The sequence below is a fragment of the Mesoplodon bidens genome (genome assembly GCF_964165515.1).
Source record: "Mesoplodon bidens genome assembly, chromosome: 12".
Taxonomy (NCBI): Eukaryota; Metazoa; Chordata; class Mammalia; order Artiodactyla; family Ziphiidae; genus Mesoplodon; species Mesoplodon bidens.
Window position 1 is genome coordinate 55,832,346 of NC_138168.1, and position 25,936 is coordinate 55,858,281.

At 36.2% G+C, this 25,936-nt stretch overlaps 1 protein-coding gene across 1 annotated transcript in view; it reads right to left on the reverse strand.

The window, feature by feature from the left end:
* Positions 1 to 13,376, reverse strand: part of TRDN (triadin) — a gene marked incomplete at both ends in the record, with an annotated part of 302,114 nt that extends 288,738 nt beyond the window's left edge. The window contains 2 exon segments of the mRNA XM_081251093.1: positions 12,905 to 13,114; positions 13,274 to 13,376. Coding sequence (XP_081107219.1) covers positions 12,905 to 13,114; positions 13,274 to 13,376 — 313 coding nt within the window.
* Positions 13,377 to 25,936: the final 12,560 nt, after the last annotated feature.

Genomic DNA, 25,936 nt, shown 5'->3' on the forward strand with positions numbered 1-25,936 from the left:
TGTTCTTTTATTATTACTGTTGTGTAGTTTTGCTTGTTTGCTTGCTATATATGCTTAGCAAATAACTCCTGCTAAGCTCATACAAATTTTACTAAACAATGTGTGCCAGGCAATAAGCAGGTTAACAGGAACATTAAGATAAATGAGACAATCCTACCTTTGAGACACTTAAGGTTCAATCAGAGACATAGAGGTTTAAAAAGTGAATCTTAACACTATCAAAATCATCATAAACTATAAAGAACGACTGCTCATTACTTAGCATTCAGAGTGTAAAAAACACTACTACCTTTTCCTTTATTTATTTACTTATTTATTCATTCTTTCATCTCAACATTCATTCAAATGTTTATTGAGCTCACAGTGCTAAACACTTCTAAGCACTAGAAAAATCAAGCAAATAAAATAGACGGTCATTTTCTTTGCAAACATAACAGATCAGTAGAGAAGAAAGATATTAAATAAGTAACCACACACAATCAAATGTATGTAACTTGTAATAAGTGCTGTGCGTAAAGAGTAAATGATGTAATGGGGAATTAGGATTGAGTGACTTGATTTACACTGAAAGTTCAGGAAAGGTTTCTCTAAGGAAGTGAATCCAAGCACAGCACTAAAAGATGTTTAATAGCTGGACCATCAAAAAGTGGGGTATTAACGTACGGTATGATTTATAATTGTATCCATCTAGATACATCTATAAATATAAAGTCTCCTTTGCTAAGGTTCAAATGAGTGGTATAGAGCATTGGTATCAAACTTGGATTTCTTGACCTTGAAATCTGCCACCAGAAAAAACCTGGAGCCCAACATCGAATTACCAACTTTTTATTTTGTAAGAAAATGTCATTTAAAAACTGTAACAGGAACAATATCTGTCAATATCATCATTTTAAAAGAGAATTTTAAGACCAAAAATGTAGGAACAATAGAATTAAGGACACATCTTTAAAGTGGATATATTTTTCTTTATCTTTTTCTTCATTTCATGAAGAATCAACAAACTCTGATTAGGATCTGGGAACCACTGCACTATAAAAACTTCTGTTTCCTTGAGGTGTTTATAAGCAGATTGGAATTAGGTAATGAAATGCATCCTTATAGATGTAGTGACCAAGAAGACCAAACAGGCCTGGGACATTGAACAGAATATGGGATTTGAGATAAGACTTGAATCAGAATAAGAAGCACAAAAATGTCAGCTACTCTTGAAACCTCAGTACACATGAGAACTGATAAAGTCTAAAATGTTGCATTTAGTGTCCCAGTTTTCCAAGTCTCCTAAAATGTAATAACATATTCACACATAGGCAGTCACACAGGCATTTCTATATACACACACACACACACACAGACACATATACATATATATATATATATAACTATTAAACGTTAAATTTAAATATTCTGATTGACTTTGGGTCTTCCCTGAATCATTTCGCTCCTCTAAACTCACAGCCTGACAAACAGTGCACCTGTTTTACTGGGCTAAGTGCCAGGGGAAAAAAATATCAGGGAAATTAATTTTTAAGAGCAGTAGATAAATGGCACACCTCATTAGAAAGTCTATTTAAAAGGCACATCAGGAGATGTCTGCAAGACTTTCATAAGAAATTGATGCTTCCTACCATCATATTCTTGCTGGCTCTCTTCTCAGATTACTGATCTTACTTCCTGGTAATAAGACTCAAATTCAAGTTGCATTTAATGAGTGCCTCCTATGTGCCAGGCGGGTATGTTTTACATAGATTATCTTATCTAATTCTTTCAAAATTGTTTTGAAATAAGTATATTTTGCAGAATGCCTGCAAGAATTACTAAATGTGCTTTGAGACCCCCTGGTACAGACATATAATGATTTTCCCTTCTTATGAATGAAGATGCTAATAAATTATGACCCTTGTTTTTAGGTAAGAAAAGCCATGAATTACTACAATTTATTCACGTACATTCTGACCTAGAGGAAAATCATTAACATGCACTAATAACTAAGTTTGTAGTCATTTCTTTAGAAATCCTACTTGCTCGCATTTATTGTTTAGAGAGAAAGTTGTCTCTTTGTAAATAAGGCAAAGAAGTCTGTAAGGAATGTCAACAAAAGACCACGAATTCTGACCCTGCAAGAATCATTAAATTATCACAGCACACCACCGTTTTCTGGAAGGACTTCCTGGCTGAGTCTACAGAAGCTTGGGGGCGAGGCCTCTAGCAGCCTTTGTGACCCGCTAGGCTCAGTTATTAAGGAATGAGGGCTTCCCTGGTGGCGCAGTGGTTGAGAGTCGGCCTGCCAATGCAGGGGACACGGGTTCGTGCCCCGGTCCGGGAAGATCCCACACGCCGCAGAGCGGCTAGGCCCGTGAGCCATGGCCGCTGAGCCTGTGTGTCCAGAGCCTGTACTCTGCAGTGGGAGAGGCCACAACAGTGAGAGGCCCGCGTACTGCAAAAAAAAAAAAAAAAAAAAGGAATGAACATTACTCTGCCCCTCCACCCCAACTTGGGGTTTCGGAAGACATAATATCCAGGTGATCAGACACCTTGGTTTGTGCCTATTGTTCTGAGGTAAATATTCATAGCTGTCCATTTCACACTCACAAGTGTCCTGTTTTGGATGATAAATTATATAGTCATCCTATGGGGTGGTTTTGTGTGCTGTCAAGTCACTAAACTTGACTTACATTTCCCAGAATTCCCTTACATGAATGTTCCAGGTAACAGTTGGGTACAGGAGAAATTTGCACAAGCTTTGGAAGGCAAAATAGAAGCAATAGCCATTGTTTATTCTCTGAAGGTTGGTATAGGGCAGGTGCTGTCAACTCTCATGCATATTGTGGCAGGTATGCTGGCTAGTCTTGACGTGTGACAGCAGCAGGCTGCATCTCTTCCAGTTCCCACTGACTGGCCCTCCTCCTTCAGCATCTCCTCCAGCAAGTGGAAGGCACCAGCTTATACTGCAGCTTACCCATGTCATCGTAATTTGAGGTGGTGAGAGTCAAATGAGGGTTCCAGGTTGTCCTTTGTCTCCCCTATTCTATTTCCATCTGCATTTTTCAGTGATGGGGTTCAGGACATGCTACCCCAAAATGTGGCACCTTAGCATATTGAATATTTTCAGCTGAAGGAATGGAAGAAATAGCATGTGCAAGAAGAACTTTCTGACCCTCCCCTAAAGCAGGTCATAAAACCCTCCTGTGAGAGAGCCCCTCCCTACACCCAGAGGAAAGGAATGTCCTTATCCTCAAATGCACAGAGGAATCTGAATGAACAGGCCTTACTGTGTCCCCCAATTTGCTATACTTAGCTCATACCTTTTTGTCGTGTCACATTTTTTCACCACTTTCCACTTATCACCAAACCTAGCATAAAAATGCTCAGGTTTAACTACCTCTTAAGGGCTTCACTTCCTTATGAAGAAATGCTCCTATGTCCCATAAAGCTTATATTAAATAAATCTGAGTGCTTTTCTCTAATTAATTTGTCTTTTGTTAGAGGGGCCCCAGCCTAGAATTTAGAAAGGGAGAGGAAAAAGATATTTTTTCTCTTCTACACTATCTTCCACTCTGCTGCCTTCTGACCCTGTACCAGATAAACTGCAACAGCCTCACCTAGACTGATTAATCACCTCCCATGAATGCATAAGCAATACAAAATAAATTCCCTATTTTACATCACTTACAGTGACTCTACTCTCATCAAAGTCTGACAGATAGACCACAGCATTGTTCGAATAGTATTTTGACATTATGTTTAGTAAGAAATGAAGGGTAGGTGAAATCTCTTTTCTAGTACCTGATTTTTGTGTCCTAAAATTTGTTTTATTTGAAAAGATGAAGTAAAGTCACAAATTTTGCAGACCAGGAACCAAGCTGTCATCCCCAATTTATAGACAAGAAAATATAATTTCTTAGTCATGCTAACTTGTAGGTTATAGAGATATGAGTGAACCCAAGTCTTTTGAAATAAGCCAATTCTATTAGTGCTTCACAAGTAGATTATATACAGCTCAACCAGATCAAATTCCGAAAATAGGGAATTGTGAAGATTGGCCAGAGGAGACTCATTCTTCTCAATCCAGTATAGTACTTGCTTATGAAAATAGGTTTTCATTTCTCTGTAAACATTTTTTAATATCTTGGAAGCATTCACCTACTCTTCTCAAGTGTCAGAGCCCAAGGACAGGTGCTCTCTCTGGCTTTCAGAGAGACTATTTCTAGTATGCTTTCTTGTACCACCAACCTTGTTATTTAAATATTAACAATACATATTTCGAAGACTACTATGTGGTACAAAAGGCTCATCATGGTAATAATATTAATCCCTGGTAAATGTTTGAAATGTATCAGTTAAAAATAGCATTAGAAACACAAGAGGATCATTTACATTTTGAAACTCTTAATGAAGCAAATGGTTTCTTTTCTGTGAAAAAAAACAACATTGAAAAGGCAAGTTAAAACTTAATAAATGGAGAAAAGAAATTAGAATTTTAATACAAGTTGATGTATCCCATCCAACCAGTGGTTAATACAGGTTTTATGCTATAATTTTACAATGTCCTTGAAGTTATTATACTCTTTTGGTTCTAGAAGTTGATCATTCAAATTTTAATTAGCAAACAGTACTTGAATTTCTTCTTTGAAGAATTAATATATATGTCTGGAAGAATTTTAGCTTTGAGACTTTTTAAAATTTCAAATCCATTGGAGAATATTTGTCTTCTGAAATATGGCTTCAGGTTGCCAGCCATCCCAACACACCATCTTTCTCTTTGCACCTGTTGTAATTACAATCTCTCTTTGTCAATTAGAGTACTGAATGGTACTTACTTAGATCTAAGTATTTATCTTAAGATACATAACTTGGCAATATAACTTTCTGAGAGTAAAATACGTGGTAGCCAGCCAGCACAGTGGCCCCCAGTGATTCTTGCCTGTGGGCATTCCTATCATTGTAGAGTCTCATCCAACACTGAATAGGGTTGACCTGTTATGACCTAAAGGATTTTGCAGAAATGGCAGTGTGCGATTTCTAAGTGTAGGTCATAAGGGGTGTTGTGGCTTCTGCCTTGCTCTTTCTCAAATCACTCAGTCTAGGCGATGCCAGTTGCCATGATGTGAGGAAACACCAGCATTAACTTAAAAGCCGAATAAGTGAGACATCTTGCCAATTGGTCTGCAACCCCAGAAAAAAAATTTCAGATGTCTGCAGCCCCAGCCAAGGTCTTCACTGCAACATCAAGATATACCCTAAACCAGAACCACTGACCTAAGCCATTCCCAAATTCCTAAGCCACAGAAACTGTGTGGAGTGATAGATGTTTATTAATTTTTTAAACCTCTTACTTTTCCGGTAATTTATTATGCAGCAATAGATGACCATTACAAAATATGACAAGTATCATTTCATAAACATATTTTTTTCATTCTAATTTTATTAAATGTCCTTATTAGTTTTTAAAGTGGGTCAAAACCTGTTTGACTGGATGAAAAAAAAATTTATAATAAATATTTCTTTTGTCCTAAGGTAAGGAATTGTTTCAAAATCAAAATATCAGCATTATTCATTCCTTTAAGCAATATATAGCAGAAAACTTGCTATGTGACAGACACTCATGTACAGAGATGAATAAGATAATTTCTTCCTTGAATAAGGTTAAGTTTCTGAGTGAGATGGACAAGTAAACAGATATTAACAATACAATGTGTTAACTGATGATAATACAGGTGCCTGTAAGGGACTAAGAAAATGAAAGCACGGTACAGTGAATTTTTCTTAGGAAATCTGGAATTCTTTCACAAAAAAGGGATGAATTCATCCTTCAAGAAAACTGAGGAATGAATCTCTTACTAGTGATATTAAAATGTATACAGGGGAGACCTTCAAGATGGAAGAGGAGTAAGACGTGGAGATCATCTTCCTCCCCACAAATACATCAAAAATACATCTACATGTGGAACAACACCTACTGAATGCTGGCAGAACACCTCAGACTTCCCCAAAGGCAAGAAACTACCCACGTACCTGGCTAGGGCAAAAGAAAAAAGAGACACAAAAGAATAGGGACAGGACCTGCAGCTCTGGGAGGGAGCTGTGAAGGAGGAAAGGTTTCCACACACTAGAAAGACCCTTCACTGGTGGAGACGGGGGGCGGGTGGCAGGGGGAAAGCTTCAGAGTCACAGAGGAGAGCACAGCAACAGGGGTGCAGAGGGCAAAGTGGAGAGATTCCTGCACAGAGGATTGGTGCCGACCAGTACTCACCAGCCCGAGAGGCTTGTCTGCTCACCCGCCGGGATGGGTGAGGGCTGGGAGCTGAGGCTCGGGCTTTGGAGGTCGGATCCCAGGGAAAGGACTGGGGTTGGCTGTGTGAACACAGGCTGAAGGGGATACTGCACCACAGCTAGCTGGGAGAGAGTCCAGGAAAATGTCTGGACCTGCCTAAGAGGCAAGAGACCATTGTTTCGGGGTGTACAAGGAGAGGGGATTCAGAGCACCACTTAAATGAGCTCCAGAGACAGGCATGAGCTGCAACTATCAGCACGGACCCCAGTGATGGGCATGAGATGCTAAGGCTGCTGCTGCAGCCACCAAGAAGCCTGTGTGCAAACACAGGTAACTATCCACACCTCCCTTCCCAGGAGCCTGTGCAGCCCGCCACTGCCAGGGTCCCGTGATCAGGGACAACTTCCCTGGGAGAAGACATGGCGCACCTCAGGATGGTGCAACATCATTCCGGCCTCTGCTGCCACAGGCTCACCCCGAATTCCATACCCCTCCCTCCCCCCGGCCTGAGTGAGCCAGAGCCCCTGAATCAGCTGCTACTTTAACCCTGTCCTGTCTGGGAGGGAACAGATGTCCTCAGGCGAACTACATGCAGAGGTGGGGCCAAATCCAAAGCTGAGACCCAGGAGCTGTGCGAACAAAGAAGAGAAAGGGAAATCTCTCCCAGCAGCCTCAGGAGCAGTGGATTAAATCTCCATACTCAACTTGATGTACACTGCATCTGTGGAATACCTCTAGAGACAACGAATCATCCCAAAATTGAGGCAGTGGACTTTGGGAGCAATTGTAGACTTGGGGTTTGCTTTCTGCATCTAATTTGTTTCTGGTCTTATGTTTATCTTAGTTTAGTATTTAGAGTTTATTATCAGTGGTAAATTTGTTTATTGATTTGGTTGCTCTCTTTCTTTTTTATATATATATACATATATATATATATATATATATATATATATATATATATATATATATATATTTCCTTTTTTTCTGAGTGTGTATATGCATGCTTCTTAGTGTGATTTTGTCTGTATAGCTTTGCTTTTACCATTTGCCCTAGGTTTCTGTCTGTCTGTTTTTCTTTTCATTCTTTTTTTTTTTTTTCCCGTATAGTTCTTAGCGCTTGTTATCATTGGTGAATTTGTTTTTTGGTTTGGCTGCTCTCTTCTTTCTTACTTTCTTTTCCTTTACTACTTTTGAATTTTTTTATTTTTAATAATTTTTTTATTTTAATAACTTTATTTTATTTAGTTTTTCTTTCGTTCTTTTTTTCTCCCTTTTCTTCTGAGCTGTGTGGCTGACAGGCTCTTGGTGCTCCGGCCAGGTGTCAGGCCTGTGCTTCTGAGGTGGGAGAGCAAAGTTCAGGACATTGGTCCACCAGAGACCTCCCAGATCCACATAATATCAAACAGCGAAAGCTCTCCCAGAGATCTCTGTCTCAATGCCAAGACTCAGCTCCACTCAATGACCAGCACACTCCAGTGCTGGACACCCTATGCCAAACAACTAGCAAGAAAGGAACACAGCCCCACCCATTAGCAGAGAGGCTGCCTAAAATCATAATAAGGTCAAAGACACCCCAAAACTCACCACCGGACATGGTCCTGCCTACCAGAAAGACAAGATCCAGCCTGATCCACCAGAAAACAGGCACCAGTCCCCTCCACCAGGAAGCCTACACAACCCACTGAACCAACCTTACCCAGTGGGGGCAGACACAGAAAACAATGGGAACTACGAACCTGCAGCCTGCGAAAAGGAGACCCAAACACAGTAAGTTAAGCAAAATGAGAAGACAGAAAAACACACAGCATATGAAGGAGCAAGGTAAAAACCCACCAGACCAAACAAATGAAGAGGAAATAGGCAGTCGACCTGAAAAAGAATTCAGAGTAATCATAGTAAAGATGATCCAAAATCTTGGAAACAGAATGGAAACAATACAAGAAACGTTTAACAAGGACCTAGAAGAACTAAAGAGCAAACAAACAATGATGAACAACACAATGAATGAAATTAAAAGTTCTCTAGAAGGAATCAACAGCAGAATAAATGAGACAAAAGAATGGGTAAGTGACCTGGAAGATAAAATAGTGGAAATAAATACCACAGAGCAGAATAAAGAAAAAAGAATGAAAAGAAATGAGAACAGTCTTGGAGACCTCTGGGACTACATTAAATGTACCAACTTTCAAATTATAGGGGCCCTAGAAGATGAAGAGAAAAAGAAAGGGACTGAGAAAATATTTGCAGAGATTATAGTTGAAAACTTCCCCAATATGGGAAAGGAAATAATCAGTCAAGTCCAGGAGGCACAGAGAGTCCCATACAGGATAATTCCAAGGAGAAACACTCCAAGACGCATATTAATCAAATATCAAAAATTAAATACAAAGAAAAAATATTAAAAGCAGCAAGGGAAAAACAACAAATAACATACAAGGGAATCCCCATAAGGTTAACAGCTGATCTTTCAGCAGAAACTCTGCAAGCCAGAAGGGACTGGCAAGACATATTTAAAGTGATGAAAGGGAAAAACCTACAAACAAGATTACTCTAACCAGCAAGGATCTCATTCAGATTTTATGGAGAAATTAAAACTGTTACAGACAAGCAAGAGCCAAGAGAATTCAGCACCACCAAACCAGCTTTACAACGAATGCTAAAGGAACTTCTCTAGGCAGGAAACACAAGAGAAGGAAAAGGTCTACAATAACAAAACTATTAAGAAAATGGTAATAGGAACATACATATCGATAACTACCTTAAATTTCAATGGATTAAATGCTCCAACCAAAAGACATAGATCGGTTGAATGGATCATAGATCAGCCAAGTGTAAACAAGGCGAAAAGACAACCCTCAGAATGGGAGAAAAGATTTGCAAATGAAGCAACTGACAAAGGATTAATTTCCAAAATTTAAAAGCAGCTCATGCAGCTCAATATCAAAAAAACAAACAACCCAATCTCCAAAAATGGCAGAAGACCTAAATAGACATTTCTCCAAAGAAGATATACAGATTGCCGACAAACACATGAAAGGATGCTCAACATCACTAATCATTAGAGAAATGCAAGTCAAAACTACAATGAGGTATCACCTCACACCAGTCAGAATGGTCATCATCAAAATATCTACAAACAATAAATGCTGGAGAGGGTGTGGAGAAAAGGGAACTCTCTTGACTGTTGGTGGGAATGTAAATTGATATAGCCACTATGGAGAACAGTATGGAGGTTCCTTAAAAAACTAAAAATAGAACTACCATACGACCCAGCAATCCAACTACTCGGCATATACCCTGAGAAAACCATAATTCAAAAAGAGTTATGTATCACAATGTTCATTGCAGCTCTATTTACAATAGCCAGGACATGGAGGCAACCTAAGTGTCCATTGACAGATGAATGGATAAAGAAGATGTGGCACATATATACAATGGAATACTACTCAGCCATAAAAAGAAAAGAAATTGAGTTTTTTGTAGTGAGGTGGATGGACCTAGAGTCTGTCATACAGAGTGAAGTAAGTCAGAAAGAGAAAAACAAATACTGTATGCTAACACATATATATGGTATTTAAAAAAAAAAAGGTTCTGAACAACCTAGAGGCAGGACAGGAATAAAGATGCAGACATAGAGAATGGACTTGAAGTCACGGTGAGGGGGAAGGGGAAGCTGGGATGAAGTGAGAGCGTGACGTTGACATATATACACTACCAAATGTAAAATAGCTAGTGGGAAGAAGCTGCATAGCACAGGGAGATCAGCTTGGTGCTTTGTGACCACTTAGAAGGGTGGGATAGGGAGGGTGGGAGGGAGATGCAAGAGGGAGGGGATATGGGGATATATGTATAGGTATGGCTGATTCACTTTGTTATAAAGCAGAAACTAATACTCCATTGTAAACGAATTATAGTCCAATAAAGATGTTTAAAAAATTAATAAATAAATAAAATTAAAAAAAAATAAAATGTATACAGTACTTGTGATAAACCAGGTTCTGTTCTAAACACTCCAAATATATTCATTTGTATAATTCTCTTAATCTTATTACATATGTACTAATGTATAGATGATGAAACTGAAGCAAAGAGAGACTAAGTGACTTTTCTGATATCACAACGGCTAGGAAGTTGCAAGATCTGGATTTAATAGCAAGGAAATGCAGCACTAGAGTTCACATTTTTAACTACTTTCTTACACTTTCTGCTATACTGGATCAGGGAATGAGGGAAGGATGGTATGAGCAGAGGCAGCGAGGAGTGAGAGTGTATGTTTTCCTAGGGAAAGAAAACAGGTGAGAGCAATAGGAAGTATGGCTGGAAAACGGGTGCATGAGTGGAATTACAAGATGAAAATAAAGGGCTAAGCCAAGGACTTGAATTTCATGCCAAGGAATTTGTAGTTGGCAGAAATACTCAATGAAATTTACGTTTTATGAAGATACCTTGGGGGCAATGTTAAAGGAGAGAGACCTGGATGAGGCAGACAAGAAGAAACTGCATTAGCCCCCTCAGAAGAGAATCAAGGTCTGAAGTGTAGTAATGGAGACCGTGGTAATAAGAGGAGGGAGAAAATTTATGAGGCATAAGAGGGTTGGCTGGCATACAGTGTGGTAACTGATCAGGTGCCCAGCAGATTTAACAGATGACTTGCAGGTTTCTTTTTCAAGGAAATGGATAGATGGTTAGGTCATTAATAAATATATAGCACTGGACGAGGAGTCTTCACAAAGATGATACACTTAGCAAACACTTCTTGAAAGAAGAAATGAAGTAGTAGTAATACAGAAGTTATTTTTCCCCTATCAAATGAAATGCCAGGAACATAGGCATTATCCATAGTACCTAATTACAATGGTCCAAGGAAGCTCTACTGTGGACAGTGTGCCTTACATTTAAGTAATCTAATCTGAAAATTTAATTATAGGTAGCTGCTCATTTTATCAAATAATTAAGAACAAATTCAACAGTAATTTATTTAGTATACTTATTAAAATATTAACTTTACAAATATTAGATTTACACACAATTCTTAAAATACATCTAGTGTAAAAATTGAAGAACTACATTATATGATGATATTTGGTTCTAAAATTTGAATGAATGAAATTCTAAAAAAGAACAGATGAAAAATATCAGTCAATATAGGCTCAAGGGAAATGAAATTTCCTAGAGTAATGTAACCAACTGTTTTTCACTTAAAATTCTAGGTCATATTTTATATTATAGGCATTTCAACTGTATATTCTTTTAAGAGTCTGCATTACACAATATACCAACACTACTACCTACTTAAAGCAGAGGTTTATGGCTCTGGATAAATAGCCCTTTTGCTTTGGTTGACATCATGAGACTTAGCTCTACCTGTTAGATGATGCTCACTTTAACCCAGCTACCAACGGTACAGGGGGCAGTGTCATCTTCGTCACACCTCCATATCAATAAACCCAAACTATATAGTTTTTTGACTTTGTGTTATTCATACTTGCATTTCTTTTAACATAGCCATTTCCTGGCATATGTAGCAGATACTTGACAATAATTATTGTATGAGTAAAATACCATAATGAGAAGTAGAGGATCTCTCAGTATATAGAATGCAACTTACAGTATTTATAGTTTCTGGGTTCTACCGATTCCACTCTTACTGAAGAAAGATCAGGTAGGTTGGAGGGTGCACAGTGCAAATATGAACGATCACATTAAGAGGCTAATAAAATGTTTTTGCGTATGATACAAAGGCATAAGCATAAACTCATTCATCTATTTCCTTAATACTTATTGAGCAACTGACCGATTCCTTCCCTCAAGGAACTCACATGCTCAACAGAGCATGTCAGATGTGGAAATAGACAAATATAATTTAAAAAAAAACAGAAAGACCTTGAACAAAGAGATGAACAATATACTCAGAGATTGGATAGGCCAAAATGAAAATCTAAATTTCCTCACTTGTGATAGTCCTATTTCACTCCGAATCTATAAGAACACATGGCTGGCCGTAGTATCACATTAAAAGTAATTCCTGGAAATTCCTTTTATCATCCTTTATTTTTAGGAAATCAAAATAGGAATGTTTTAATGGGAGGAGCAAAGAGAATGTCTGGGAAGGGAACTTGGAGCCAGATAGTGGGGGACTTAAAAATACACAATTTTCCATTTGTCCAAGAGTGTTTTATTTGGGTTTGGTTTGGTTTTATATAGCCGAGTGTAAAATCTACAAATTATCCTTTATTAATGATTGATAAAGTCCCTATTCCCAAACCAAATATCCACCAAGCTTTGGAATTGTTATCCTCATGAAACTATAACATCGAGCTTTTGTTCAGCTCTTCAAATCAGGTTGCATTTCAAGTCTATGAGAACAACAGGCAAAGATTAGAAGGAAATGTGAAGATGGGAACTAGCCCTTAGTGGTCCTCAAGCATGTTTGTGGGATGCTTTGTTTATCTGCAGGGTGAAGAGAAACAAAGCCAGAGCTGGAGAGAACTCTGTTTCTCTCCATTTAAAAGCCAAACTTCTGTGGTACGGCAGACACCAACACAACATTGCAAAGTAGCTATACTCCAATAAAAATTAATTTAAAAAAAAAAGAAGGAAAAAAAAAAAGCCAAACTTCATGGATCTTACCTGAAAGGTTTCTGTAATCCACTAAGTCAAACATAACAATGGCCACAGCTGACCACGTGATGATCAGAGCAATGACCAGAAGCCAGGCTGCTGGGGAGCTGAATGTCGTCACTATATCTTCTGTGACTGTCCTCTTTATCACTTTTCCAGGGGATTTGGGCACAGATCCATTCTTGCTGTCTATCACAGTTGTGGTCGTAGACGTATTTCCTAATCGAACATTGGAAAAGGAGAATTACAATTTGGAATTTCATGTCAAATATTGATGACAAAAACCCCTTCCCCACAAAACACAGACTGTATAGGTATATATAGCTCTTTTATAGCATTTTCTATGGCAGAATACACCTCTTTAATGGTAAAGCCAACCTCCCTGCCCGCTACCACATTTCACTTTCTCAGCATTTTCCCTCCACCCTGATACCCATAGGCCCTCATAATCAGCATTCCTCGTCTCCCAAGCTCCTGCCATCCAGGCCACAAACTATGTCATAATCTTCAATCATGTTTGCATCTCCCTTACCGCCTCATATACCCAATACCATCAAGGGCAATGGCTTTTTTGGTCAAGTTGCTTTTTAACACCTTTCTCTTTTATTTAGGTTCATATGTCAGGTCTAAATGCAAGCAAAAATATCCCCTCTTGGAGAGAAACAAAATCAGTGATAAAATAGTTCAAATGGATGAAATTTCTTTTGGATATTCTGGTTTAACAGAATAATTGACCCTCTGTTAAAGCCATTAATTTTTATTTGTGAAAGGGGCATAGAAGATCTAAGAGATTAATGTTGGAAAATCTTATTATATCCAGAAACGTTTTATTTCTGCTTACAAAAGTCTACACATTCAGTTCATGACTGAAAATTCAAAAAATATAAAAAATAGCAAAATAAATAAATAGATAATTATTTGGGGTTTTTATTAAGCAATAGATTTACCATAGATAATTATTTGTATTCTCACCACGCAAAAACAACTGTTGACGTATTATTCTATTTATACCTACTTTTCTGTACCTGCAAGTAAATACATAAATATGTTTTATTTGTTTCTGACAAGTCATGAACACACTCTCCGTTAGTTTTTTTTACTAGGCAATATATAATAAACATGATTTCTTGCTGTACATATTCCATAAAATACCACTTAAGTGGCTGCATGGCATGGCATTCCGTGGCTATGCATAATTTAGTCGAACAGCTTTCTACCCTGGGACATGGCAGAAGTTTTCTCAGCACATATTAATGAGTTTTGTATAAGGAGAATTTCCTAAATATAGAATTTCTGGGCAAATAATATAATCACTTTTATATCTTTTGAGAATATATGTATATATTTGAAAATTAGTTTATTTTTGAAAATTGTATATGCCAGCAGTCTCTGTTTCCTTATCCTTGACAACCCTGGGTATTACCGGTATTCAAAATATGTGCAATCACACAGGAGGAAAATTCTACTTTATTTGCAATTCTTTGATTGCTAGAGATAAGCTTTTTTATATGTTTATTTTTCATTTATATTTCTTATCCTGTGAAGTTTTTTGTTCATTTTTCTATAAACTTCTTTCTGGTGGTTTATAAAATTGTGTACACATATACATATATACATAATGTATACGTATATATTTTGTATATGTATATTTGCATATACATATATGCATGTGTCTATGAGTAAATGCACTTACATGTATGCATGTGTGTATACATGTATGTTTATAAATAAACACACACATATAGGATAGTACCACTTTATCTAAACTTATGTTGTACTTTTTTCCTTCAACTGTTTACTTTTTCTTTTTATGATATTTTTATGTATAGAGTAAACACTTTAAGTTTTTAACTCATTTTTCTCCTGTAAAGTTGCTGCCTTTGCATGACTAGAAAGCGTCCCCTCAATGGAGAGCAGGCATATATGACTATATTGACAAGCCTTGACTCATAGAAAGTTATCTCTAGAGGAAACTTAGAGATTATTTGGAACAAATATATCATGTTTCATTTAAGAACAATTGAAGACCAACCAGAAATTACACAGATGTGGAGTAAATAACTCAGTACTAAAGAGAAAAAATACCCCTAGCAATCTAAATATTTTTGCCAAAATTACAGCTTAACAATATATTTCATATACTTTAAATATGAGCTACTTTGTCTACAACAATTAAAGAATTACATGTCAGGGAAGAGAAAATTTTGATTAATCACATTCTAATATACATCAGTAAATATTTTCAATTTTATCTCTAAATTACATTCCCAAATTTTTTTAAAAAAGCAAATTTTCGAACTTCCTTGACATTAAAAATTAAAAAAAAAATTTTCCACTCCCAACTGGAAACTTCTTTGACATGTTTTACAAAATGAATTTCACCTAAATGGAGTTATTCTTAGAATAATCTTCACCATTATCATCATCCTTATCATTGTTACTTTGGCCACTACTTCTACAGGTAGGACTACAACCACTACTATCATTATAAGGAAGGGCTAGAAGTGCAAGATTAACCTTAGAAACAAAGGCTGAAGGACTACTCCTCGATAAATGCAGACATTTATTTCCACTTAATAAGCATATACATTAGGCTAAGACAGTGTCAGGGAACCAAAAAAAGAATGCTATGACTTCCTCAATGTCTTTCCTAATCAATTTATTTCTTGTAATACAGGAAAACAGGGACTCATACTGTAATTTATTCATATTAATGGATCCTGTTTTGCCCCATTAACAAAATTAAGAGAGATGATTGATAACAAATAAACTTATTTTGTTATTGTACAAATGTTGTCAATGTAACTGAATTCTTTAAAGTACAAAAATAAAGTTTGAACCCTGAAACAGATGTGTGCACTGGGTACTTAAAGTATAAATTCAGTTTATAAGACAATTTTTAGTTGTCGACAGAAGAAATGAAAATACCACATGCAAAATTAAATACTCTAGTTAATAAAGTTTTCCTCTTTTGTTTCTTTACCCATAAAATGGTACTTTCCTCCCCTATATAGAAATAAAATAAATGACATAAAATTCTAGACTGACTAGGGAAAAGAAAATCAAATACATTCTAGTGTATATATTAGTAGGTATTAATAATAACCAAACATAACTAATACAACTATTTTTAGATGACAATGGTAAATCTAGCATATATTTTTAAGAGTAAAAAGCTGATGAGAAACATCAGTGGTAAAATCATTTAATTAAAATTTTAAAACAACTTTAGGTATAAATTAATAATAGTAACAATGAATCTCCTTTCTTCTCTGAAAATCTATGTGAATACATATCCCAAGCTCAAGAATTCAATTTAGTTGAAATGATACCAAGATGGAAAAATAACTTTAAAAAAACAGATTTCACAGTTTGTACCTGAGGTGGTGCTCAAAGAAAGAAAAATTAGAAAGAACTCATATCATATCCTCTCACTGAATTTGGTGCCAAATTCCCATTCTAATGGTAGTTCTGAAAATGGATGAATGATAGAAATACTTTGAAATGAGATTCAAGACTCAAGTGGGGGGCTTCCCTGGTGGCGCAGTGGTTGAGAGTCCACCTGCCGATGCAGGGGACACGGGTTCGTGCCCCTATCCCGGAAGATCCCACATGCCGTGGAGCGGCTGGGCCCGCGAGCCATGGCCGCGGAGCCTGTGTGTCCGGAGCCTGTGCTCCGCAACGGGAGAGGCCACAGCAGTGAGAGGCCCGCGTACAGAAAAAAAAAAAAAAAAAAAAAAAAAGACTCAAGTGGGGCTACAAGTGAATCAAATGATTCGCAGGAGAGTAAGTGAATTATAAGTGTTTAGGAGAGGCCCACCTGAAAGCTGATATGTTGCTACACTCCAGTTTTTTAACTTCTGGAAGGCTTCCTACTATCACTATATAGAGAACATGGGAAGAATTGCTTTTGCTCTTCAGATTCACTTCAGTGAACTGTGTATAAGACAGTATTTCTGCAGACAATAACATACACACCTGCTTGGTATCTTGAAACTGAATAAATAAACTTACTGAGATTTGATACAAAATTAGTTGAATCCTGGTCCCATTTTTAAAAGACAGAAAATTTTTTATGGGATAAGAATTTCTACATTTTTTCCCTCTTTTATCAGGAAAATGAGAGTATATAAATTCAGGAGGTAATGCAAGTTCAGAGTTAAGATATGACTGTTAATTTTTTAAAGAACTGATTTTAATATAAATTCCAAATTTTATTTCACCTTACAGTCCTGCCAAAGCAATTATGGTACAATACTTTAAACAAATAAAAATGACAAAGTTAACACTAAACAATTTTTTAATCTTTTCTATTTTTTTTTTCATCCTCACATCCTCAAAAATTCCACTTAAGAATTAATCAAGATTCCAAGGTGATGAAAACATTCTGAGTATCCAACAGCAAAACCATAAGCAATTTGAAAGTAACCTGAAGGTTATCCTGCTTAAGGTAAATTATGTGTTGCCTTTGTTATGGAAACACGCTAGGTTGTAACTTTCAATTTCCATTCAGATTTACTTATAGAAGCCACACAGTGCCAAGAAGAATAAAATTGAGGGGAAATAAATTGCCTTCTCTGACAGCTGGTCAAGATATATGCAAAGAACAGAGTGTGTAATCTGAGATTATTTAATGTTTGAGAAGCACTTTGGAGATGAAACCAGCTAGTTATTGATATGGTGGGAAAAATGAGAGGTAAATATTATTGAGAAATCTGATATGGGTGATGTTTCTTGAAAGTTGGTGTCTCACAATTGGAGCAGAGCAGCGAGGATATGTGACAGTACTTTCCATGCTTACTTTTTTATTCCATTCGTTTTGATTTCATACAAATTATTTTGATTGCCAGGTAGCCAGAATCAGCTTCAAAAGAAGTGGGGATCTGCACTGCTATATTTAACATGGCTAACCAACAAGGACATACTGTATAGCACAGGGAACTCTGCTTAATGTTATGTGGTAGCCTGGATGAGAGGGGAGTTTGGGGGAGAATGGATACCTGCATATGTATGGTTGAGTTGCTTTGCTGTGCAGTTGAAACTATCACAACATTGTTAATCGGCTATACTCCAATATAAAATAAAAAGTTAAAAACAAATAAAGAGACAGTTCAAAACAAAACAAAAAAACAACAAAAAAGAAGTGGGAATCTGGCTGAAGGGCCAAGAGACTCTGCTCCATAAAGTGAAATTAGGGCTGTTTATGTAGTAGCTCCAAAGACCACAGCCAGGTTATGCATTGGAGAATAAATCATAAGTCTCCTGAAAGAATTCACTTAACCTCATCATGCCTTATTAATCAGATAAGGAAAGTGCCATGCCCACTTGCCCATTATTATTCCTGTGGGAATAATACAATACAGTCTCTTCTAGGATGCTCAAGGAAGACACCTATATTCTAGAATGGTATAAATAAAATATTGCATATTCATTTCATAAAAGCATTAATTTAAATTTCACATTTAACTGTGCGATGTGGTTTGTGGAATACTCTAACGCTAAATTTTTTCTTCAAAAATTAGAGAGCAAAGGAGAGCAGGGCAGTATATACTATCAGTGAAAAAAAAAGTTATTTCAAAATTCTATTAAGAATGTAATTCCCAGTCACAAGAATGACCTTTGCTATATTTTTAAGTGTTCCAGAAAACATGCATATAAGTAAGAATTTTGGAGAAACTCTACTGAAAAGATCTTTAAGCAAATAAAGTTGAAAAGTGAAGAATCCATCTTTTAATTTGCATATTTTATTAATCCTAGTGTTTGAAAAATGTCTGTGTATCGATAGCAAAAACACACTTATAGTTACCAAATGGAAAACGTGGCAGGGAGGGATAAATCAGAAGCTTGGGATGAACATACACACACTACATTTAAGATAGATGGTGAGAAGATAGCACTGCTGTTACAATAGCTGTTTGCTTAGACTGCCGACACCATTTTTATCAGATAAATTATAGGTAGCAAGTTATAAGAGTATCAGTGAGGGATGAAATTTTCTTTATACAGTTTTTTATCTCAGCCACTAAAATATTTTTATTTTACAGGAAAGACATGAACCTACTGATGTGATGCAATCCTTACTTGTAGTGAACTTTGCAGAATAAACAAGTAATAGGATGCTTCCGCTACATTTTAGGATCACATACTCTTTTGCCATTGCTGTATCTCCCCTGACAGATGTGATGAATCCATGCTGACAAAACAGTAGTTTACGGACTTAAAAAAATTAGTTTTATTTTGAGAATTTTTCAAGTGCTCTTTTCTTGTTGTATGAGAAAACCTAAATGACTAAACTATTGATTTTAGGAAGTCAACCTCTGTAAGAACTGATAAACTTTATGGAAATAAATGATAAAAAAAAGATAGATAACCAACAAGGATCTACTGTACAGCACAAGGAAATCTACTCAATATTATGTGGTAACCTATATGAGAAAAGAATCTAAAAAGATAATATATGTATATGTATAACTGAATCACTTTGCTGTACACCTGAAACTAACACAACATTGTAAATCAACTACACTATAGTAAAAAAAAAGAATGTCTATGTATCATATACATAGAAATCTGTGACAACTAAATTATGCTTTTTCTAGTATAAACTGAATGAAAATAGATTTTGAGAGGCAAGTTAAATCATGAGAATTCACAAAAACAATCTTTATCAAAATAATCCTAGACATTCTAGTTGATATATATCTAATATTGGTAAACCATAAGAAGTAACCTAGAGAAATTTTTAGAAGAATCCAGACTCTAAGCACTTTAAAAAAAAGCTATTCACTCTCTTTCAAGGTAAAAATTGCTTTTGCCTCAAACCGGAAATGGACCCCCTGCCAATCTCAATGAAAGCCCTAAACTACCATCTCTTTCCCCAGATTTGGGGTATGTGATTATTGTAATATTTCAGAGCATGATTTGGCCACCTATTCTACCTGCAAAGATGAAGAGATATACACCTATATTTTGCATTATCTAGCACTCCTTGCTACCCACTTGCTCCCTCTACCCTTCCAGGAAGTGAATTTCTTTTTCCAGTAGTGGGATTGGAAAGTGAACACTCCCCTAACCCCCAGCCATAGGAATGGGTCTTTAAGACAAGCCTGACCACTTAGAACTTCCTTCTTGCCTAAGACTGTGAAGGGATGGGGCAATCAGAGTCCTCCTCATTTTTCGTGGAACTATTGGAGTTATCCTCTCTTTCTGCTGGGTTTACCAAGCTGGTGGGGTCTACCAGTAGCCCTCTAGCCCACCAGTTGAAGAATCTGCTGCAAGATAGAAAGAGGTAGAGTCTAGATACCACTGTGTGGGTTCACGGAGCCAGCTGTGTTTACAGACAGATTTATCTCTGGACTTCCAGTTATAAGAGAATACAAAAATTCCTTTAATTTGGTTGTGTTTGCATTACCAGCCGTCAGAAGTTCTGACTGATGCTCTTGCTTCTGTTAGAAATGTAAATAATTATTTTCCTTCATCTCTGTCATGAGGGGTGATCAGTCAGATTGATCTAAATATCCAGATTCTTTTTTTAAAAGAAATATTTTCATTTCTGGAGGAAAATCTCAAATCTCACTCTTATTTTTTGAGTGGCTGTGTTGTCTTGGTCGTAAACGACATGAGGTTTTTTGGGGTTTTCAAGGTCAGATTCTAATATTGAAGTGCTCCTTCTAGGAAGAGCTCGCTTGTGTTCTGGTTGAGTGAGAGGCAGGATATCTCCCTCCCTGGGCAGTGGGCCCTTGCTGTGACCTGCTAGCCACTTCCCAGTACTCCTTACTGCCAAGTAATAGATGTCTCTTCTTGTATTAGTTCCGGTAAGCCTAGTTTTCCCCTACCTTTTGAACTTTTCATTTTCAACTTAGCAGTTACTCCCCATTCAGGATAATTGTTTTCCTACAAATAGTAAACTGGATTTAAAGGTGAAAAGCAATGGTAAGTGTGTAACTAGAATTCACTTTCTGAAACAATATGTATTGAACTCTTAACACATTACAGGTAAAATACACTGGGGTTTACTAATCTAACTTGGGCAAGGATTTCTGATGAATTCCTTTTTTTTTTTCTTTTTTTAAAAAAATGGTCTTACTGAAACTCCACTTTTAAAAGCCAACTTTTCTTTCAAGAATTGCCTCAAATGCCTCACTCCTTTTGAACTGAACACTACTGTTCTTACCTATCATTCTATAACATTTTTTGATTAATACAGTGATATGGGTGAAATTATCCCAACTCTTGTATAGTTCTTCTTTTGTTTTCAACAAAGCTCCAGGTTGGAAGCAAGTCATTTACCCTTTCATAGAACTTAGCACAGCACTTTTTTACACAGCGAGGCCCCAACAAACACTTATTAAATGTGAAAAACTTCCTAAGTTTTGCTAAGGGAATCAGCTAAAGAGTCATGTTAAATAACATGTATTTCTACATATAGAAGCATGTGTGGTATGCAGTGATTTCTATCCAGAAATATAAATACAAATGAAAATATATTTTTATGACATGATAAAATGTTGAATTGAGATATATGTTTACTGATAGAAGTAAAAGCATATCTGTTCAGAAATTTTGCCATTTGCAGCAACACGGATGGACTTGGAAGGCATTATGCTAAGTGAAATAAGTCAGACAGAGAAAGATAAATGCTGTATGATATAACTTATATGTGGAATCTAAAAAATACAACAAACTAGTGAATATAGCATAAAAGAAGAAGACTCACAGATATAGAGAAACTAGTGGTTATCAGTGGGAAGAAGGGCAAGAGGGGCAATGTAGGGATAGGGGAGTGGAAGGCATAGACTATTGGGAGTAAGATAGGCTCAAGGTTGTTTTGTGCAACATAGGGAATACAGTCAATATTTTGTAATAACTATAAATGGAGTATAACCTTTAAAAATTGTATAAAAATTAAAAAATTAAAGTTAACAAAACACATCTGTTCAGGTACCTCTCATAAGAAGTGGCAAGTTTAGCTGGTCAACAAAATTAAGTCTTCCACAGAGGAGGAAAGACTAGTGGGGCACAGAAAAAGATGTGCAATCTCTTTGACTAAAAAAAGCATATATTTACTAAATAATGCCAATAATTAAGCAGAGACTTTCCTTTCTAATGCGGCAGTTAAAACTAGCATCTCAAACATTATTAAGGTTGATAAATCTCCAAAAGATGCAACATCTGGAAGAAGTTTCTACAACCAGATTAGGCAGCATAAATGTGCAGATGAATAAAAGTTCTGAGGATCAATTTACACATGTGATGGTGCATTTTCTTAGTCAGCTGGGGCTGCCGTCAAAAAATACCACAGACCACAGATGGGGTGTCTTAAACAACAGAAATTTATTTTCTCACAGTTTTGGAGGTGCCAGCATGGTCAGATTCTAGTGAGGACTCTCTTCCTAGCTTGCAGATGGCTGTCTTCTCACTGTGTCCTCACATGGTGGAGAGAGCACAGCAAGCTCTCTACTATCTCATGGTATAAGGGAACTAATTCCATAATGAGGGATCTACCCCCATGACCTAACCTAAACCTAATTACCTCCCAAAGACCTCATCTCCAAATACCATCACACTGAGGAACAGGGCTTTGACATGTGAATTTGTGGGGGGGACACAATTCAGTCCGTAGCATGCATGTTTCTGTTTATTTAAAAACTGCTCAAAAGAATATTAATATATTTAAGCGTAATAACCATAGTTATTTTAATAGAGCTATATCTTTCATACTAAATTAAAGGAAATCATGGCCATGGAGCCATACTACCAGTACATGCCCAAGTAGCCCAAATCAAAATGTCAGTGTGTACTACACATAGTGGGATAGTTTAGGGATGGACATTAATTAACAAGACCCATGATATGACTTTTTTTATGACAATGATTTTGACATATTCAATCAAATTCATTTTAGGAAAATAATCCATCCTGACGTCATGAACCCAGAAAGTCTCATGCAAGAAGATAAATCATTTTAGGGCCTGATTTTCTGAGTTTGAAGTTTGGGGATGGAATTGACAGAAAATCTCCCAAATTCTGTGGATTCAGTTTTAGGCAAAGAAAAGTTAGACACTGGTTCCTAGCAAATATGATTTGAATAGGACAGACATAAGATCCATGAACTATATTCAGTTCTTTTGAGAAATTAACTTTCTAGTATTTTACATTTGGGGTGACACATTTTCTTCATGCTCTAAATATACATAATTGAAACGCTTTACCTAGCCCCAGCAGTCTTCCTGCTAAATTGCCCCATTGTCATTGAATTACAAACCCAGTGAAATAGAAAAGGACTGAGTAATGACCTGCTATTTCAATTTGGAAAAAAATTCTAAATTCAATGCTTCACAATCATTAGCTTTCCATGATTTGTTGGCTCTAATATGTGTTTTTTACTTTCTTTTCCTTACAGACATTTTCATGGAAATCAACTCTTCCTTGAGAATTAATCATCTCCTGCTGCTCTTACCCCAAAAGGAGTAGTAATCCTGTCATTCTGGTGTCACAATAGCTTCTACTTTATTTCCATTAAGAGAGTGTGACAGTCCCCCCAACCCAAAAAGAGCACACTGCATATTCATACTCTTTTCATATAAATGTACTCGGTAATAATAATAAGGACTTCATGTATTGTTTCTGCTTAAAGCTATAGTCATATAAAATGATTGGTTTCTCATGTTGCATCGACTACTTTCCAGAAATTTAAGGAAAAGCAAGAACTAAGACCTAAATTTCTTTCAAGTTTACTTCTCTGGGTGAGTTTTTAGGCATTTGTTTCATGAATCAACCTGCTTTATTTTTGATATACTTAAATATAAATAAAATTAGACTTGTGCTTTCTAGTTATAAGGAAATTTGTATCCATTGGATGGAAAACTAGTGATAATTCAATAATATTTTCATAATATTAAGTAATATTTTCATATGTACATGAATATGAACAAGGATATTTTAGAGTATATAACCATTAAGTAGGGACATAACTGATTTCATTGAGTACCGCAGGGGCTTTTAAAATAAATAAAACTTATAATGAAATACCTTTATTTTCATTAGTAATATAAATTGACACTTTCTATAGTCACTCCAGAATTAATGATATTGCCATAATTGGATTAAAAGCAGACGTATAGATTTTTAAAAAATTTTATTGCCGTATAGTTGATTTAAAATGTTAGTTTCTGCTGTACAGCAAAGTGAATCAGTTATATATATATACATATACCCACTCTTTTTTTAGATTCTTTTCCCATATAGGTCATTACAGAGTATTGAGAAGTGTTCCCTGTGCTATACAGTAGGTCCTTATTAGTTATCTATTTTATATATAGTAGTGTGTATATGTCAATCCCAATCTCCCAACTTATCCCTACCTCCCTGCCCTTTCCCCCCTGGTAACCATAAGTTTGTTCTCTACATCTGTGACTCTATTTCTGTTCTGTAAATAAGTTCATTTTTACCACTTTTTAGATATAAGTGATATCATATGATATTTGTCTTTCTCTGTCTGACTTACTTCACTCATTATGACAATCTCTAGGTCCATCCATGTTGCTGCAAATGACATTATTTTGTTCTTTTTTTATAGCTGAGTAATATTCCATTATATATATATACCACATCTTCTTTATCCATTCTTCTGTCTAGAATTTTTAAATATCTAATAAAGTAAAATATTTAAGAATTTTTGTGAGAAAAAATATATGCTTAGACTTGGACACCATTATAATAGGATATTACTATATTTTGTTCAACTTGAATGCAAATCTTCATGAAGCTATTTGAAAGGTTTAGACAGATCAGAATAACCTAGCTCAAACCCTCATTTTTCTGAACAGAGTCTGTATATCTCATGAATAAGATACACATATTGCATGAAGAAAATGCAGCCTGAAAATTTAGAGAGAGAAGATTTGCTGTGTAGTTTTTTTTTTAATCATCTAATCTATAGGGAAAAAAAGCAGCTTCCTGTGCCTTTCAAAAGACTTCCAAATGAGCTTGAAGCTCTTTTACGTATTTCTGGAAAGAACATTAAGGTATCCATGCCCATATTTCAAAAATGCAAGCAATTAGGTAAACACAAATAATACTTTATACAAATCTTTCTTCTAAGGAGCTCATAGGGTTTTTGAAACAGCTGATAAAGCTGCACACATGACATGAAAGGAAACTGAAACAGAGGAGTTAAAGAGAACCAGTTTTCTGAAGTCTACTCATTATTGGAGTTTTCAAAGTATTATGTATTGCTTAGTCCCTAACATCTGCAACCTCTGAATTGTTTGTCCAAATAGACTTAAAATTGATCTTAAATTGTATGTAAAGAAGGTGCCACTCATTGGCAACTAATAAAAGACTTTTTCTCTGGGCAATTAAAGTTCTGATACAAAACAATTTGAAAAAGCAAACAGATAAACAAAATGATAAATGGTTGAACTTTTTCCTTCTAGCCCCTTCACACCCATCAACATTTCAGTTTTTATTGAGCAGAAGAGCAGTCACTTTGTTGAGTATTCTGGAGATAAAATTATATCCTTAGCACCTCAAGGAGTAAAAAATAAATGGAAAATTAGGTCATTGTCCTCTAAGAACCTACTTGGTATTTACTGTCAGGTGGACTTGACTTTGGTTTTGGTGCTAATCACTCGGAGAGTGGAGCCACTTCCCTCAGAGTCAATCCAGGGTCAACTCTAGGTGTTGGAACTGTCAGTATTACATGGAACAGTGAAATTCCCTAACCTATCATTTGAAAAGCTTATACGAATAGGATTTTACTATTGACAGACACATATTTCTGACCTTAGATCACCCAGAGCAGTTATTTCTGTGGAGTGAGCATTTTTATAGGCTTTATTTGACTAAGCTTATTCAAGCATTACAGCTGCATTAGTATTACCAAGTCATAGCAAATTTGGTATAATAAGCTTTATAAAATTGTGTTTGCCCTATAGCATGTGTTTTTAGAAACTACTAAGTGGCTTTCCCTTGAGTAACATAGCTCTACAGTTATGCTCTACAAGATGCTTGCCATCCAATGTCTCCCTCCGTTGTAGA